Source organism: Malaya genurostris, chromosome 1, assembly GCF_030247185.1.
Source record: "Malaya genurostris strain Urasoe2022 chromosome 1, Malgen_1.1, whole genome shotgun sequence".
Lineage (NCBI taxonomy): Eukaryota > Metazoa > Arthropoda > Insecta > Diptera > Culicidae > Malaya > Malaya genurostris.
The window spans coordinates 65,867,188-65,887,674 of record NC_080570.1 but is presented as its reverse complement, the minus strand read 5'-3'; the positions used below and the strand labels follow the sequence as shown (position 1 = coordinate 65,887,674).

The 20,487-nt window shown below is 35.0% G+C and overlaps 1 protein-coding gene across 50 annotated transcripts in view; it reads right to left on the bottom strand.

The window, feature by feature from the left end:
* LOC131440337 (calcium-activated potassium channel slowpoke) overlaps positions 1-20,487 on the bottom strand; it is a 190,524-nt gene that overhangs the window by 51,467 nt on the left and 118,570 nt on the right. For 25 of the 50 annotated variants that reach the window (XM_058611524.1, XM_058611525.1, XM_058611526.1 and 22 more), the window contains exons 12-15: positions 14,508-14,620; positions 8,158-8,313; positions 7,824-7,900; positions 7,137-7,172 (exon numbers count right to left, since the gene is read on the bottom strand). In XM_058611524.1, the coding sequence (XP_058467507.1) occupies positions 7,137-7,172; positions 7,824-7,900; positions 8,158-8,313; positions 14,508-14,620 (382 nt within the window). Of the gene's footprint in view, positions 1-7,136; positions 7,173-7,823; positions 7,901-8,157; positions 8,314-14,507; positions 14,621-19,088; positions 19,202-20,487 lie in introns of all 50 variants that reach the window. The other 25 variants (XM_058611523.1, XM_058611567.1, XM_058611542.1 and 22 more) reach the window with 3 other exon arrangements.

Below are 20,487 nucleotides of genomic sequence, written 5' to 3'. Positions count from 1 at the left end.
TTGATCTGGTTCTAACAGATCAAAGTCACATTTGTAGTGAACCGATTACTCATGCTGACTTTGACTCAGATCATCTTCCTGTAACATTCAGACTTTCCAACGAAGCTATAATTAATCCAATTAGTTCTATTTTCAACTATCATAGAGCTAATTGGTTGTATTACAGATCTCACATTGAAAATCATGTGGATCATGAAACTATTTTAGAAAATTCTGCGGACATCGACACAGCAATTGATAATTTGAATCATTATATTATCGAAGCTAGAAATCTTTCAGTTCCCAAAGCTCAAACTAAATTAAATTCTCCTATCATCGATGACAATCTTCAACTGCTCATTCGGTTGAAGAATGTTCGTCGACGACAATATCAACGTTCTCGTGATCCTGCTATGAAAAACATAGTTAAGGATTTACAAAAAGAAATTAAACATAGATTTACTCTTTTGCGAAATGAAAATTTCGCTAAAGAAGTTGAACAAATTAAACCATATTCTAAACCTTTCTGGAAACTTTCTAAGGTTCTTAAGAAACCTCAGAAACCAATTCCTGCTCTCAAGGAAGGAAATCAAATACTTCTTACAAATGGCGAAAAAGCTCAAAAACTTGCTCAGCAGTTCGAGAGTGTCCACAATTTTAATTTAAACGTTGTGAGTCCTATTGAAAATGAAGTCTCACTGAAATATGAGCATATTTCAACCCAAGTGTTATCACACGATGACATTATTGAGACGAATTTTGACGAAATTAAATCAATTATTAGGAAACTCAAAAACATGAAGGCTCCTGGTAATAATGGAATTTTTAATATTCTTATTAAAAATCTTCCCGATGTTGCCTTGAGACTCCTGGTTAAAATTTTCAACAAGTGTTTTTCATTAGCTTACTTCCCAAAAAGATGGAAAAACGCTAAAGTAATTCCTATCCTAAAACCTGATAAAAACCCAGCAGAAACATCAAGTTATCGCCCAATTAGCTTACTTTCTTCTATCAGTAAACTTTTTGAAAAAATTATCTTGTTGAGAATGATGACTCATATAAATGAGAATTCAATTTTTTTACCAGAGCAGTTTGGATTTCGTCATGAACATTCAACTACTCATCAACTTGTCAGAGTAACGAACATGATAAAATCAAATAAATCTTCTGGGTTATCCACTGGAGTTGCTCTTCTAGACATAGAAAAAGCATTCGACAGTGTTTGGCACAAAGGTTTAATAGCAAAAATGTCTGATTTCCAGTTTCCTATTTATTTGATCAAAATGATTCAAAATTATTTAACTGATCGTACTCTTCAGGTTAGCTATCAGAATTGTAAATCTGAATTGCTACCCGTACGAGCCGGTGTTCCGCAGGGTTCGAGTGTAGCTCCAATCTTGTATAATATTTTCACTTCTGATCTTCCAAATCTACCCGTTGGTTGTCAGAAATCGCTATTCTGTGACGACACAAGTCTGTTAGCCACAGGTAGAAATCTAAGAGTGATCTGCAGTCGCCTACAAAGAAGTTTAAATATTTTCAGTGATTATCTGTCAAAATGGAAAATTAAACCAAATGCAGCAAAAACGCAATTAATTATCTTTCCCCATAAGCCAAGAGCTTCTTTTCTTAAACCAAACAATAATCACATTCTCAAATTGAATAGCTTGGAATTGACATGGTCTGATCAAGCTAAATACTTAGGTTTAACGTATGACAAAAAACTCACTTTCAAGGATCACATTGAAGGAATCCAGGCAAAGTGTAATAAATATATTAAATGTTTATATCCTCTTATAAACAGAAATTCTAAGCTCTGTCTAAAAAACAAATTGTTAATTTATAAACAAATTTTCAGACCAGCCATGCTTTATGCGGTACCAATTTGGTCAAGCTGTTGTTCCACCAGGAAGAAAACGCTTCAAAGGATTCAGAATAAAATTCTGAAAATGATTCTGAAGCGTCCTCCCTGGTTTAATACAAATGAGTTACACAGACTCACAAATATAGAACCATTAGATGTAATGTCACATAATATTATAAGCAAATTCCGACAAAAATCGATGCAATCTTCAATTGAATCGATTCGCTCTCTGTATTAGTTAGTAAGTTAGTATATAAGTTCCTTTTCCCCATTACACAATACAAGTAGGTTTAGAATTTTCCCTACACGAAAATCTCAGAATTGCGGAAGCAAATGATGTCTTCATGGTAATAACCAAATCATATATATATAACAGGGCTGAAAAGTCACCACTTGTGGCTGAACACCCAATTTAAATCTTAATAATTTAATTTTAACTCATATTCCAATAAATAGTTATTTAAAAAAAAAAAAAAAAGAAAAAAAAGTTCTATTTCCAATAGCGCATTCACAGCAACGGCGTTGGATTCCCAAATATCCACTCGAATTTCTAGTGTACTCGATATAGCCCTTGTAAGCTTTGAAAAATAAGATACAACTTATTACGGGCTCGAATAGCTTTTTTATGTTCTGTGTGTCTTAATTAGGTCATCTCGTGATAAACCTTTAAATCCAAAATTGCTTGGCAGAACATCCTTCTCAAAAGCTTCTATTCCAGAGCTACTATATTTCGATACTTGTTGCTCTCGTTCCAATCCAAGGATTGATTATAACTTATAACTTCCCGTTCGCAATTTGAACAGAAATACGACCAAATCTTTCCCATTGACACCAGCATATCACGAATTTCAATGATATTTGGCCATTGTAAATCAGTAAAAACCTGGAGGCGTTCCTCTGAGAGTGAATAATCACTTACTGAGTTGATTGGTACATAAGACATCGTTATGTATTCTCAGATATTTTCTGGAAAGTACGGAGTACAGAATATACCCAAAAATTAAAGAAATCGATTCAGCGAATCAATTTTTTCAATGGACATCGTCGATAAATGCATGACTTGAAATTATGCAAAAAGTTATGACTCAAAAACGAAAAAATTATGCATCACTTCTTTTTTAATATCTGCAGTTGTTTCAAATTTTAGAATAAATATAAAAATATATAGCGCTCTCAGTCTAAAAACCATTAAAGCCAAATTTAAAGATATTCAATTGACGTTTTCAAACACAAAATTCCAACTTTATCTTTATCACACATATTTCCAGAGAACTGTAGACATCCCTCGATAACATATCTTTATGATAACTTTTGACACTGTAATGAAATTTTTATTATTTATTTCATTTTTCTTTCATTACACCATCAGCAACACGTTAAAAACTGACACCCGCTCTAGTTCTTGACTGCCATAACCGAATTTCATATGTGTGATACTCGCGGCGTTCATATATTACTACCATTTCTATATGAACCACATACCAGTAAGTTCTTCCTTTGTAGCTTTCTAGGTTGTACCCGAAGTATGATAGTGTATGTATTATGCAAAGGTTGAAAATCATTTCCTCCTTTTCGTTACTTTTATTTCTAAGCCCTGCCCTTGATTTGCATGAACTACTAGAACAAAGCACCATGCGTTTCCTTCTAACAGAACTTGATAGGAATGCATGTTTTACTACTACTAGAAACTGCTAGAACAAAGCACCATGCGTTTCCTCTCAGAATGTGATGAAGATGCATGGTTGACTGTTATTCATTTTTTAGAAAAAATCAAATATTTAGGTCGTCCACTTTTTATAAAAATATGAAAACATACCACTTCAACATGTCCAAAAATTTTTTATTTATCACTAAAAAATCCAGGGTGGTGCAAAAATTGGAAGAGGGAAAAAATATGTTGCAATTTTTTAATGAGAGAAATGCATATTCAAAAATTTTGAAAAAAATTTTGAACCTTCCCAATACTGCCTTAAATATATCTGATTTTTTCAAATTTTTCGGAGGAGTGGTTTCTTCAAAAATCAAATAAAATAAAAATCAATAGAAGCTCCGTCAATATGGCAGTTAAAGGATTGAAACTTTGAGAAAATTGTTTCCAGTCTATGACCTTTCGAATGTGGTATAACAATATGAACCACAACCATTCTCTTTGGGGGCAGATTTCACATGCTTATCCTGCTATAGCCTTTTGTGGATTTAATTATGCTAAGTGAGTCTAACATAAGGATATCAAAATCATTCAATTTTGGCTCTAAACCAGTCAAAAGTAAATGGTTTTGAACACTTTTTTGCGCTTCCCATTAAAAAAAAGAAGAATGTCTTTAACTAACAATCCATGTATATAAACCTTAACGAAGACGAATTTGTTTATTTTGAGTGCAAAGAACTCAAATTTTTAGTTAAACTCACTCAAATTTTAAAAACATATTTTTTTCTTATTTTGAGTAAAAAAATACTCAAATTTTGACCACTTCGTCCCTTATCTCAATAATAATTAGATAGGTGGTAACTCAAGCTGAGAGTACGTGCACATTTTGTAAATGTGAGTGGTGTGTCACTCAATTTTGAATTATGATCAATGAGGGTGCAAAACTCTTTCAAACCAATACATTCACAATGCATTTTTCTCGAACGCAAAGCAGCTGAATGTTAGTTTCATTTGCATTCGCACTGTGCATATTTCAACAATTGAATAATTCCTATAGTTCTTACCCAAGTAACAATTCGAATGCCTAATGGTTTTGATTATAATTTATAGGAGTTTTGTAATTGATTTTTTCAATTACTACCTATTTTATGACAACTATAATAAGTGTCTCTTTTGGCAAGTAATATCATAGTTTTTAAAGCTTCTATAAAACCCTTTACCTAGACTAACAACTGGACTAAAAATTGAACAATTTGTACTGCAATAAAACCATTGCTTTCAAACATTTTCTTTGAAACATTTTTGTCAGTTAAATTCTTTCATAAATCTAGTTCTGTGTGTGCGTGTTCATTGGATGACAGTTGTTGTGGGCTATTTGATTTACTGCTTCTTAGGTTAAGTGTAATTTGCATTGAAGAAAATTTTATGGCCGCCATTATTATGTCCTATACCGTAACATTTATTGACATCAAATAAACTTAGAAATGCAAAAACGAGGAAATATGATGGACTTCAATGATTCATTTTCAGAACGTATGCACAAGTTGTAACACCACGAAATAGTTTTATACAAAAATGATGATGAATCACAAAAAATAATTTTAATTAATCATGGAGATTTTCGCAAAAAACACGTTCATTTCAAGGTGATTAGTTATAATTCTTATTTTTATCCATACATTCACGATAAAAATAAAAGTTTTTACATTTGGAAAAAGCCTCAAACTCGTAATTAAAATCTAATATATTCTTACTGACTGCATTCAAAGCAGACATGACACACACATAGTCAAGAAAAATATCATCAAAACGACAGTTTATTCATAGCGGAATTCATTCCATCCGAATAAATTTAATGTTGATCGTAAAGCTGGTTTAAAAATGTTCTTGAATTTGGAGTTTTAACGCAGGTTTATGCTGATTCTTCACTTTGCTTTATAAACCTTATGAAGAATGGTCCACTTGGCAGGAACATGCTCTTATAGAGGTTTTCAGTAGGCTTTCGTAGAGTTTAAAGTTTTAATGCAAGATTTATTATGTAGCATTGAAGACAACTACAAGTTTTTATTAATATTAAAAATGTTACTTGGGTATAGTCCTTAGAAAGGTTGATTTGTAGGATTTTATTACTGTAATGGTATCAGTAAACAGTTAAATCGTGCTATCAATTTAAATAATATAGCTGAAAATTGTTCATGGAATATCCTCTTATGCATACAATCAACTTTCAATTTCGAGTTGTTATCAAGCCAAATCATTTTTAACAGCTGTTCGAAGATGTATTTGTGCTAAATGTTGAATTTTTTTAATTTATTCACTAACATTTGGTAACATCACACGCATATTTGACAAGGAATTAGCTGATGCGGACAATGTACAACAATTTGTATCTACGAAGTACTCTCAATTCCATTTGCAACTTGCAAAGGTAAAATTAAGACAAAGAGTACAGGTGTACTCTTGATTGATTTCTATAACTATGTTTTCAAAAAAAAAATGTTTCAGACATTTTCGCTTCATCGTAGATGTTTGTTTTCCACTTACAGTTTATACGTAGCCAAATGCAAAATACAGATCGAAATATAATTGAGAACAACTGAAAGATAAACCGTGTATGTGCTGTGTATGAGTGCTCGTGTCATTGTGCTTGGATGTGAACAAAAACGTTTCACTCAATCTCTCCAACGGATTCTCACTCAGGCGATATAGGTATGCAGTACAAATGAATTTTACGGTAACGGTGAGCGAAGTACAGAAGATCGGACACAATGTGAATACGGTACGATATGTAAGTAATAGTCTCTCATTATAACAACATTGTTGTGAAGGTGGAGCTGACGATGGGCGGCGTTGATCAACAATAGGACATCCGAGCTCTGGGACGTCATAATGTTAAAAAAAACAACAGCTGACATTGGCAAGCTCAAAATTCGGTAAAGTGTGTTTGTTGGACCGCTTGTAGGAATTGATTCAATGACTACTCGGGAGCTACATTTTTAGAAGCAGCCTTAGCAAAGTCAGGATTGTCCTCCAAAAAAAACTAATCAAATCTATCAGCTACGAATCTAAGTTATCAGTGTAAAATGAGACCAGAGTCTACTACCGGTAGGATGCATGGATCATGGAGCTTCTACTGATTAGCGTGGCAATACAATGAACAACTATAGTGAACGTAAGATCAACGGCCTCCACATCGAATACAGCTCCTGATTGTATGAGCGAGGAGGGAAATACAAATTAAATACCAGCAAATATCAAATATACACTTCTAATCGCTATTATAGTCTTAGCAACCTTCATATGGAGATAGAAAAAAAACCGCTTAGAGTACTTCTAGAGCGTATGGTATGTACAAATCAAACTAACGAATGACGAAGAACTAAAAAATTTACGGTTCAAAAGGAATCAATTTTCGAACATATCAAATCGTCTGATTGCAAACAGGGTAAATTCCAAACCGAACAGAACGGGACTGGGGGAGTGTAATAAAAGTGGGTACTGAGAAAACGCACTAGTTTTCTAGGAAGATTCACCGTAAATACGCAAAAGTGTAACGGGAAAAACAAGACGTGAAAGAAGTTCAAAGATAATATCTTTATTTGTACTATAGTGAAAGGAAGAAAGAAACTGGTACTAATGCTTTACCTAGATCACCTATTTTAGTCCTGGTTTGTGCAGTCACTGTACAAATCGCATTACGAATGTTTGTTTTGGTTTTCGTTTTTGACGAGTAGTTATTATCGGGTTTGTGCGATTTAGGTGGATTTGGTTTTGATGATTGGTAGAGCCCATAAAATGAACAATTAGATTTGATTGTTGGTTTTTGGTGTGTTTATCAGTTTAGATAGTTTACATAAGTTTTGCGCCGTTTGTGGTTTGACGAGTAATTCGTGGTAAAAAGTTGGTAAATAAGAGAGAAAGTTGTTAATAATCTGACTAAATATTGATCTTTTCGGCTGGTAAAACTACATCTAAAATAAAGTCAAAAATTGCTGTACTACAGACGCCTAATTGTGTATCTTTGATATTTAGTAGGAAAAGTTATTCGTATTCTGTTGTTTTTATTGTGAAAGTGTATGTTGATGTTTGATTGAACATTGTACAGTTTTTAAAGGGTGTTGTGTTTTTCGGAGAATACAAGATATGCCGTTTCTAATTTCACGCGCGTTTATCTAAAACAGATGGTGTGTAATTGTAGTAGTAGAGTTCAAATTATTCGAAAACTCCAAAGAGGTTTTGTTGGTTTAACTGCTGGATAGTAAATATTCATTTTTCAATGTTCAGGGATTCGGCAATAACAACATTAACATGGTTGGAACAAGAATTACTTACAGTTTTTGCATTTGCATTTCTTGATGAGAGTTTCATCTTTGATGTCATCGTGGCATGCTTTGCAGTAGAACCACGCTCTGGAAGTGTTAGAAGAAAAGATTTTAGCTGGATAGTATGAATATTGCACTTTTAAATAAAATCAGTTAGTACATGGTATATTCTCGTAATTTTGGAATGTTCGGATAATGAGTGTAAAGCTATGAAAGACGAGTGATGGAATACGAACCAGATGCTGCTTACTTACCACAACCGATATCTTTAAAAAGTCCCTTATCTTTACGGACTATTACGCGCACTGTTTGTTTTATTGTGGCTGTGGAGAAAAAGTACCCACCTCTTCACCTCGTCCGCACTCTGCGCGATAAAGAAGCCCTGGGTATTGGCGTGTATCTTAGCACCACGTGGATTGATGGAAATTTTGCTATCCGAACCTTCCTCGCCTTTGATCTCGATCGCCAGCAGTAGCAGTTTCAGTTTGGTGAAGCACAGCCTGATATTTCGGTTGTTTTCGTTTTATTTAGTTGTTTTATTTTGTTTGGTACATTTGTACGGGAGTTGAGGAAATCGGAAGCAAAAACAAAATAGTTTGATTAATGTCAGAACTAAGCAGCTAAATTTTGTGTACTTGTCAGGAAAGAGAATGGAATAGGATATTGAGGAAATGAGGAAATGAGGTAATGGATGTTGGTGCTTTAATGTTAGAGAAAGAGATTAAGTTATTCTATTACTCTTGTTTATAACAGTACAGTAACGCTTTTAGTAGTGTTATTCCTAAATCAATGTTTAACTTTCTAGTATTTTCTTATTGTTTTGAACTACTGAAGCCGTACTGCACATTGTCTTAAGTAGGTTATTGTTAACAGTTCTATCTGCTTCTAAGTTCTAGCTATGTTGTATCCTGCTCTAGTCTCGCCAAAGCTACTGTGCTTTTTTCGCATAAAAGTGTGAGTGATCCGAACGGTCAGAAGCATGTGTTGTTGACAATTGTGTTCGATGCGCTACTCGGCGCAAAACAGATCTACACAATCCACTATTATCTATTTATCTACTGTTGTCTACATTAGGGCTATTCAACGGACGGATTGCGATGCGAGAGTGACATACAAACTCGTTGGAACTCGCCGGTATCATCAAATACATGCAAAGAGAAACTAGCATTCGAGTTTCGCACGGCAAAATCAAACGATTCAAGCAAAACAGAAAAGCTGCAAGCGATTTCGAACGGGCTTTTAGATGGCACAGTGCATTAGTGAACTCTAGGTATATAAAAGTATGTGGCGTACTGCTCCAACGGAACGTGTTCTATTCGCCGAAGAGTGACGAAAATATGGGTATATCCTCCTTCGATAACGTTTAATCCATGTCCGCTGGATGGGGGGTTTTAAAGTTGGAAATACTCATTATGGGCTTCTGGGCAATGGAGGAGTGTCGAGGTGACGAGGATTTCTCAAATGATACCTAGGGACCATCTCAGTGGATTTATTCTAAGGAAAAGAGCGCAGTGTGGCGAAAATCTCAAATAATTAAATATCGCCGATAATAAAACGCATTCGCTATTTTCGGCATCGATTATCACTATCCGTAAAATCAATGATAATTATAATCACTCGGTAAGAGTATGGGCTAAATCTCATACAGTTCAATACCACACATTACAATGAAATGATAGTCATTCCAAATCACTCTCACAATTATCATCCATGTAGCGAATTTTCACTGGAACTTGATGATAAAACATTGAGGTGAGAGTGGTTTTGAAAACCAATTTGAACCAAATCTTAATACGCTACATGAGTATTTTTGAAACGGGTATGATGCATGGGTGTCGAAAATCGATGTCAGAAGTCATTTTGAAATCCAAGATGACAGCTTTCGGTTCGTTGAACTTCTTCAAATCCATGTAAAAACCATTATTCGAACTCGTCATCTTTATGTCGTTTTCGCTTGATGCCAAACCTAACTAAGTTTCCATCCTAACTGCTGTCAAACCGTTTGTTTGAAGCTAGTTTCGAACCTAGTTTCAACGTTGTTGAACTGAAAATCGAGTCAGTTTCGAACCTGGTTTTCATATCAAGTCTGCTCAAACCCCCGTTGCTAAGTGCGAACCCAACACAGTTTTGTGAAAAGTGTTTGTTTGATGAAACTACCCTGGGTCAGTTTCAGTTTTCTCAAGCGAAAACGACATTAATTTCTCATTGACGGTTTATGAGGAATTTCGACGAACCGAAAGTTGCCTTCTTTGATTTCAAAATGTCTTCAAATTTCGATATTCTACACCCATTCATCATACCCATATCGTACGGATTATGAAGAATTCCGTACAGCGCTGACACCGGTTTAAACTTGACAGTAGAACTGTTCGAACTAACAAAACTGAAACGGTTTGCCGGAGACACGTTTGTTCCAGTTTCAGTTTTACTATCCAACTCCCATATAAATTTGATCGAAGGGCTTTCTTCTCAAATCCTGCTCTTTAAATCTAAATAAATAAACTAAAAATAGTGATTGTTGGTCTGCAAGTAGACTCAAGAGTATTTTATCCTATGAAGCCAGCACCAATCACCAGATGCGAATTGAAGAGTAGTGTTGATTTTCGCTATCAAGTTATATAAAATATCGAAGAAATTATTAAGCCAACAAAACGTACCAAGAAACACTTTTGTATAATAATACTATGATTTTAGTATTATTATTTATCTACATTATATTGAAAATAATAAGGGATGAGAAAAGTGTCCCTTTTGTTGACGAACGATAATTTTTTAAATTGTGGCAATAGTTCTTAAAAGATTATATTTTATTCTATTGAGGCTATTGTACCAACAGTCATCTCATTAGTAAAGTCGCAATATTATTATACCGATTTGGCGACTTTTATTCAACGAGTTGTGATAAAATCAGATACAGTGGGCCGTATGAATAAAATGTAGTAAAGTATGTTGTTTGTACTATCTTCTCAATGAATAAAAAACAAGTTCGAACATATAGTATTTTTACACTGTATTTTTCACACTAAAAATGAATACAGAATTTTAAATCTCTAACGCATCGAATTTCGATTCCTGGTAGTACAAAACGTCAGAAAGGCCAGTGACAACACGTAGCGAATGTGAATATAAGTACATGCAAACAACAAATTTTGCATTCATCATTCTTATTCAAAGCGCGTCACAATAATTTAGCCAAATTTTGCTGATTAAAAAGAAAAATGTCTCAACCAAGAAGATTCATACGCTTCTCAAAAAATGTTGAAGAACAATTCGTGCGTTTTTTTAGTCTTTGTCGAACTTAAAATAGCTCTAAAAAGGAAAAAAGTGAGATTATGAAAATAAATCATTTGATAATTAATTGCTTTTAACGATTTGTCTTGTTAAGGCATAAAGCCGTATTGAGTCTTGGCATACCTTCAAGTATCACAAATTGGATACACGCAATGCTTAGCAATCGACTTCTTTGTTTATCGCAAGAAGAGATTAGAAAGCTGAGTGTCTGTGGGTGTCCTCAAGGTGGTGTACTATCCCCACTTTTATGGAACCTAGTCGCTGATGGTTTGTTAAGGAAACTTAATAACCTTGGATTTCCGACGTATGCTTTTGCCGACGATTATCATATATTGCTGACCGGTATAAGCATCAACACTCTCTTTGATTTAATGCAGCAAACCCTGCGATCTGTTGAGCAATGGTGTTGTCAGGTTGGATTATCTGTAAATCCGGGCAAAACATCAATGGTGCTTTTCACTCATCGTAGGATAATCACAGGAGCTCGTCCGTTGCAGTTCTTTGGTTCAGAGGTTACTGTGGTTGATCAAGTCAAATACGTCGGGGTTGTTCTTGATTCAAAATTGAATTGGTCTTCTCACATTGACTTCAGAATTAAAAGAGCTTGCATGGCTTTCGGCCAATGCAGACGAGCTTTTGGAAGGTCATGGGGACTCAAACCCAGATACATTCATTGGATCTACACAACTATCGTTAGACCAATTTTAGCATATGGATGTCTTGTATGGTGACAGAAAGGAGAAGTCGCGACAGTTCAGTCAAAGCTGAGTGATCTTCAAAGGATGGTCCTAATGGCGATGACAGGAACATTCACGAAAACTCCTACTGCTGCTCTAGAGGCGCTACTGTGCATTAAACCACTACACGTGTTCCTAAAACAAGAAGCATTATCTTGTGCATACCGTCTCAAGGTTACAGGGCTTTGGAACAGTAACCCTTTAGATTATGCTACTAGCCACACTCGCTTGTGGTCTCAAATGGTTACGTGGGATGAGTATTCACTCGCTCCTAGTGACCTAACTCTCACATGCAATTTTCCTTTCAAAACATTCAATGTGAGCTATCCTCTTCGCGAGGAATGGTTGTCTGGTTGTTTGGAACGACAACTTGATGAACACATAGTTTGTTATACGAACGGTTCTCTGTTGAATGGTCGTGCTGGTGCTGGTGTCTACTGTCGTGAAACGAGGCTAGAGCAGTCTCATTCACTTGGTAGATACTGTACTGTGTTCCAAGCAGAAATCTACGCGATTATGTGTGGAATACAATCGGCACATCAGCAGAGAATCTGTGGCAAACGAGTTTATTTTTGTTCCGACAGTCAGGCAGCTTTAAAAGCACTCAGTTCGAATGATTCACGGTCGAATCTAGTGATCGCATGTCGAACTCAAATTGAACCTCAGCATTTCAAATGCTGTTTACTTCTTATGGGTACCCGACTATTTTGAATGATTTCGTTGATCCTGAACCAGCTTTACCACTTTCAACTAGTTGGATAAAAAGCAAGATTCGTTCTTGGGCTGCATCCAAACATGTCAGCTACTGGCGCAGCTTGCAAACTTGCGCTCAGACAAAAGCATTTTTACCAGATTTAAATCTGAAAATGTCAAAGTGTCTACTGCATTTTTCCAAGCATCATTGCAGTATTCTGGTCAGAACTCTGACTGGACATTGCAAACTCAATTATTTGATGCGGGTGCGACCAACTCAATTATTTGATGCGGGTGCGAATGTTGTTTCAAATAAAGAGATGGCTTTTTGGTCAATATCAATTTATTGACCAAAAAGCCATCTCTTTATTTCAAACTCAATTATCACATGGCTACTATTCAACGTGCTGAGTATTATTCGTGTGATTTGTGTGAATGCGATCATGTAACTTCATATCATCGAGATAAATAGTGCGAAATTGAAATTGGAATTGTGACATTTTAAATGTCATTGAAATTTCACTTTCTTTTTTAATGTGCTAGTTTAAACATTAGGTGACTTGCCATTTTATCACACTCCAGTTAGAGGAATCGACGATACGAATCAAAATATGCTTCTTCGATGGTTTTCAAATAATTTCTACAGTGTATGTTAGTATTGAAGGATAAACTGGTAATTAACTAGTTCTGAATATCAGGAATAATATATAACATACGTAATGACATAGGAATTTGACAGTTAGTTTAACCTCTAAAAAGTATTCGCTTGTGTGCTACTATGAAAGTATGTCATAGTATTCTGTAGAGTTAGTTTAGCTTAACTCTACCTGATGTAGAAAGGATATCATTCGACACAGTCCATCGAAAACACAAGATGTATCTTTGTGTTTATGTAACAAAATATTGTCACTTGATTTTTTCAAAGAACACCGATCTTATTTTCACAGACTTATATTCAAATGAAACGTCAATTTTCGATTTCATGTGGATCCGATTCCCGGTTCCGGAGTTTCCGGGGGATTCGTGTTGAAAAAGAATATAATTTCGTGGATTCCTTAGAAAAAGAAACAAAAAACATCAACAACTTGTATTATCACGCATTGTTGGAGCGAATGAATTCTAAAAACGCTTTGAGTGAGGAGAGGAAGTAAGTCACTCTACATATTCCGCGTTTAACTCGAACTCCATCTTTAATGCACTTTAAACTGTAGAACTGTTTTATAAATTACTGAAAGCTTGTCATCTAAATTGTTCCTTTTTATGTATAACTTGTTTGCAGTAGTAGACGAAAGTAGACTTTCTCAAAACTTCTCCCTCCTCCCATCGAGTCTACGTAGTTAATAAACGACCTCTTGGGTCGATTCGTATAGCAGAGTGATTTGCTCTCCATATACTTGTCATTAATTGGATAATTAAAAAATCCCTGGGGACTTCTGGTTTCTGATATTGTCTGAATTCCCATCAGAGGTTGGTTTTGAACAGACATCATTTCAATGAGAAAACGGTATCATTTGAGCTCTCCAAGAAAACCACCCGAAACTCGATCATCCCCGATGATGGAACTACTACAGTATAACCAGCGATGAATGACTGCGAGGATCTAAGTTAGCTAAAATTATGCGACATGTTGGCTCGGTCCAAGAACGAATTCCAACGAGTGAATAGTAATTGGATGGGCAAAGCGAATTGAACTACTCTACGTAACGATGAGCATTCGAAATATTAGAAATCCGTTAGGAAAACAAAGTTCAAAACTGCGTTAGTTGAGTATGCTGGGTCAATCGTTAAAAAAAACAACTATCAATTGTTTACTCGGAATCAGCGGGACACTACTGAGGAAGACAAAGCCTAAAAAAACTTTGACAGAGAGAGATTTTAAGATAATCGGACTGGGGGATTGGGGGGCGTTAATGAGTTTTACATGGTTTAGTGTAGTATTTTGAGTTGCTAGGCTAAAAACAAGGGAATCTTACTCGCTGGCTTGCGGAAAAGTCATGCCGGTAAAAGAAGGTGACAAGGTTTCGGTATACATCTCACATCCGGTACCCTGCAGGTAATCATTTTGCCAGGCCTGCGTATCTGGCGACTGCAAGTAGGCGTAAAGAGATTCGGTAATATGAGAACAGAAGATGAAAGCAGAACAAAAACTATGCAGAATCAAATAAACCAAAAAGAACATAAGCAATACAACGAAATTGCTGATGGAGTGATTCATCAGCATGTTTGCCTTTTTTTAACAGAAGGTAATTTGATGATTTGATCGTTTAGCGATTATCCTCGGATAGGAAAACGTCAACTGAAAAAGTTAAATGTGAAACGTAACAGAAAACAAAAGCAATCGAGGCGAATATTGGAATTACACCTGTAGTCGAATATCTGTTTATTTGTACATGTTCATTAGAAGGAATACCTGGATGACTAACAAACTACTACTCAGGAATACTTATAACTAGGTATACCATTTTATGTCTACTGCTATTGCGTCGGAGAATAATGTTAACCTACCCAATTCCCGCCCTTTCCGTTTTTTTGCCGTTCAATTACACAGGCCATCTATTTGCGAGCACGAGGCATTTCTGAGAAGGTATGCAACCGAAATAGGATAAAACATGAAAGTTGACAGGTCTACTATACTTAACACGAGTTTCAACTTCGTACTCGGATAGAATTAAAATTAAGGGGCCATCGTGCATCATTCGATGATGGTGATTACTTTTACAGAGGACACACTTACACTGAAAGCTTCAATTTTAGTTCGGCACTGAAAGTGGGAAGCGAGTAATGGTAGGCGCGATCAGGTGAACCAACATGAAGCTTGCTTAAATCATAGGTGGAGGAAGCTGTACGTATAGAGTTGCAAATATAATTCAAAAAGGACAAGCGCTCACGTGATAGTATTGGAAAGCCGTGATGAAATGTGAATTCGATGAGTGTGATGATGAGATGACCGATTGTCGGATCCCTACCTAAAACTATATGATGAAATATTGATTCGTTGGAGTCGCCGTCTTATGTATCATAATTTTTTTTCAAATATTTTGTCATATATTTTGTAGTGTTAATGTCTCACGTTTGCAATGTGAGTACCCTCAAAAGTTATTCAAGGTTTGTTCAATTATTCATTGGACAGTAATTGGTTTATTGCAAGAGCAAATTTCAAATTTGAATACCATTGTAATAAATGTCATTTTGAAAATTATCTACATTTTTATGTACAACTACAAATATACGTTTTCGTCTTACTTAATTTTCGTCTCGGAACATCTAAAAATAAGGTTCAGATCCGTTAAACCGTGTCAAATGTAGAATGTTCCTTCAACTAAAAAATAAAGAAATGACAGATGTTCTACCTGCTTTTATGATGAATTTGATAACGCGGGGGTAAAATTTTTCGGTAAAGTATTTTATTTTGATATTGACATTTGATCCCTGATAACATATGGTTATAAAAAGGAGGAGCTTCCTCACGGTTTGAATGAACACTTACAAACTGTTCATTCATTTGAAACACAGTTACTTGGGAGTTTCAAATATCGAAGTCCATATAACTGTAGCATATCGCCTTTTAGAATTTGACGTTAGGATATTAAAATCAATAAACCAGAACGCTTTATTAGTAATTCATTTAAATCGCTGATTTCATTTAAGCGGCTAAACCTGCTCTTGAGCATTTTTTTATCTTGCATGAACTATCGCAGGTATAAAATTTGCATATATTTTTCATTTATCATATCGAATGTGCAATAATTTGTGTCAAGTTATAGGGTAAGGTGTTCGGTTGCCGGTATCCCAGTCCCCACCGTAACTTTTGACAGAGAGCGTCATTCCGGCAAATGTCATGTGTGTATAATAGTAGCACGTTCTTTTTGTGCCGAATACCAAAGCAAACAACTTGTACTTTTTGTCGCGCTCAGCTCAAAACAAATTTTAATTGCGTGAAAATCAACACAAAAGTATTTTCTGACTTTTTTATAGTATTATAAATTGAAGATTGATGATCTAAAAGGTGGGTGGATTAAATATTTATGAGGTGAAATCGATCTGTTTCGTGATTTAACACCGGATGCTATCAAAATTTTTTTAAACCAAAGTTTTTTTTCGTGATTTTCAAAATGTCTACTGATTTCGGCTACCGGCACCCCATTTTTTCGACAAATCGTGAAAAATTGTCAGTGATATGTAGAGATGCCAAATCTGTGAATTTGTCTGTAAATTATCGAATTCTTTAGTTAACCTGCAAACCTTTTTTCATCTGAAGATCTTTTACAGACTATTGAAACTTCGATTGTTTGCATACATTCGTCAGAATTTACAGACTTTTGAAAATTGAAATCTTTTTGTGTTCGCTATGTAAATTTATTGTATTAACTGGCATCTCTGGTGATATGCCAAACGTGGACAAATTGACAGCTTCAATACATCCGTCATATAAGTAAAAACTTTGGTTCTCTGATTCCGTTAGCCATGGCGATTCCAAACAAATCGTCCAAGTCAAGGAAAATGAACTTCTATGCACTTATTAATGCCATTAAACGTTGCTTAGTGGATAAGAAGCCAATCAATTCGACTGCAGTAACGTATTCAATGTCGCGAAGTCAGTTGAAGCCCGGCCAAATCAACACCAAAGGCACCACCATCCAAATCATCAGCCAAGAGAGCCAAGGCGACCATCAGAAAATGGAGACTTTTGTCCAAAACGCCTCCGAAAAGAATAAATTCCGTTTTATCTTTGAATAATTGCAGTCTTTACTTAATTTTTTTTTTAATTTTTAGCGAAATTTCTTTGGGTGCCGGTAACCGAACACCTTTTTTGAGATGGCCAAAACTTATCATTTTACTAAACTGATAATAAAGTTTGTTCAACCAAACCAAAACCAAATCAACTTAGTTTCTTAATCAGTTGTTAGCAGGAACTTAAGGTTTCCATTGATGTATATATGTTCGCATAATGTGCACTTAATCAGAAGTTATACGCATACGTCGGTAAACGAACACTCTCCTCTAATATTTGAGTCTAGACATTATGTAGAAAACACTGGGGACCCAAATAGCGTATACCAGTGTTAAACTTGTTCTTAGAACTGTTCTAATAAATAAAACTGAATCCGCTTGATACGTTACTTAAGTTTCGGGTCTGTTATACATCTTCCATATACAATTTCGAATCAGCTCTTGAATTATGTTCAGAAGTTTTTCAATTCTAGATGCATAATTTAGTTCCAAAATTTGAATGTAAAAATTATATAAAAAACTGGTAATTCCAACGGCGTTTCACTCTAGAGTATTTTATTAGAAAGTGTAATTACGATTTTCATATAGCTTTGTATTTGTAATAATATAAATGGTTGAAAAAAATCCTAAGTCATATAGTTTCCGTGAGGTTCATTTCAATTGTAATTGTAGACTGTTTTAATGAATGAAAATTACACGACAACTAGATGAACGATGACGTAAATGAACGTAACTTGTGTTGGAAATTTATTAGCAAATCACCATCGGTGCTGAACTGAATTGAGATGCATAGTTTTTTTTCAATTAGTAGAAATGTAGTTTTAAAATCAATGGTTTTTATTTTCTCAATCCTAATGAAATATATAGATTTATAAACTAAGTTTATATGCAATTCCGTGCTCCAAACGTGTGCATAAAAATAGATGCGAGATCACGAAATACATTTGACTGTGTTTTTACTGTCAATGTTTGTTTACTATATTTGATGACGTTAATTATTGACAATTTGTTTATATGTAACGATAATGTAATTTGTGCAGCGAATGATGGTGACTTATGCAAAAAAGGAACTAGATGCAAGCTCGATAACGCGTACTAAATGGAAACTGATAAAATGATGGAACACGCTTTTAGAGATGAAATTGAAAAAGGCGTATTTCGGGCGCGAAAAGAAAGAATAGTTCATCCAAGATTCGAAATCTGTTGTATATGGAATTTTATAAGAATATGCCTTTTTCAATAACAAGTCTCAATCATTATTTAGTGAAAGTGCGTGTTTTTTATCCTGATTTTAAAAAGCAGACCAATCATATCAGTGAAGCGCATTTTTGCGATATTTTATTGACAAACACATGTACAGAACATAATCTTCGCGGCCTACTGAGTAGCTGGATCCCTAAATCTATAGCAGGGAGACTCTGTTTAACATTGTTTTTTTTTTGTTCTATACACCTTGCTGAACACTATGGCACAGTGGAAGCACAGTTTGTTTTTGCTGGTCAGAATTGCTGCTGCTTGGACTGTTTGGTGGAGTATGTTCGATAGAGAGACACTTAGTGAATTACGCATGAAGAAGAGCTAATAGTACTTGTAGAGTGTGACGTATTTTTCTCTGTTTGGGAAGGCGGTGGTTCACAACGAGTTAGTTACAGTAGCGGGTTGTAATAGTCTTGTGAATGATACTTAACTATTGATATACATAGAGATTTAAAACAGTTGGTTTTTGTTCTTGATAGTTGTATTATGTTTAATGGGATTTGCTGACAAAGGCTGGTGGCTACACAGTGGGGTTTTGTGGGTGTAAGCGCACGCCTTGAACTTACTCGGTGGCCTGCGCAAACGGCATGCCTATGAAAGATGGACTTAGCGTTTCGGTGTACATTTCCATGCCAGTGCCTCTCAGATAGTCATTTGTCCACACTTGCATATCCGGTGACTATTGTACGATTCGACAATGGTAAGTCGGGGGTGAGTTTATATAATAACAATTGAAAAAACTTTTAATTAATCTCTGAGCTCGATTGGATTATGTACTAATAGTAAGCTAATTACTTATTTAGTTCGGCATAATTGATTGCACCGAAACCAATACTACAAGATAAAACAAATGTTACTAGAAAGTTAAGATCAACTTTAAAGGTGAAAAGTAATTAAAGTATTTATACTGCAACACTTTTCAGTGTCGCATTCTGTTCAACAATTACACACACTCTTCTTTTCTTCGCAGTGACTTGTTTAATCATATCGCTTGGTGTATTAAAAATTTAAAATATCCTGCAGATGCGCAAGGCGAATCACTAATATTAATGATATAGCACTTAGATTACCTTAAGGCGCATATGGAATATATAATAACACATATAGCTTTGGCAGCAGATCTCCGGTCTAACAAACGTTTTATCACTTCGGAAGAATTTTCGAAGGAAAATTAAAAATTAGAGATGTGCTAGTGTAAGTCTAGAGTGCCACAAGATGCCATTCAGATTTCCAGTTCAGTTATTGATGTTACTTAAATTTTTTGAGAAATTTTGGTTTGTCTACTTCATTACGATCTATCAAAAATACATTTGAATATTTCATTGATGATTAGGCATTACCAAACACTACATTTTGGCAACATTAGTTTCCATGTTGGAAAACAGACAAAAGATAAATACAAATCATACGACGAATAGAACATATACATTTTGTTGATTAAATTCCCAGTGTTAAAATGTCATCTCTCACCAATATAGTTTTGACAGTAGTTTCAATGTATCGAGGTGATCGAAAGCTGCACATTAAATGTATGAGTAAAAACCAATAGCAAATACTGTATAGAGGCAATCGCTTCTTCGGTCTTCCTCAAGATAAAATGCTGACAAACTTTCGGCTACAAATCACACACACCAGAATTTGGATTATTTTGTGACAACACATTTGCTGATTTGAATAACATAGAAACTAACTCTACTGACAAACTGACTGCAGATTATTGATAAATGGTATGTACGTTTCCTTGCTCGGAAGTGTTAAACACAAATACACATTCTCTATTTCTACATCAACAACTTCCTATCCTTCAAAATGTCCTGTGAAAAGACTAAGTATAAGAACGATTAGTTAGATATCACAACACAAGGAACATTGGTGTCACTCATGTTTCTTTGACCTTCGGAGAGTTTATGTCAGGATTCCTTTGACTTTTGTTAATATCGCACATAGCTTTTATATGAAAAATAT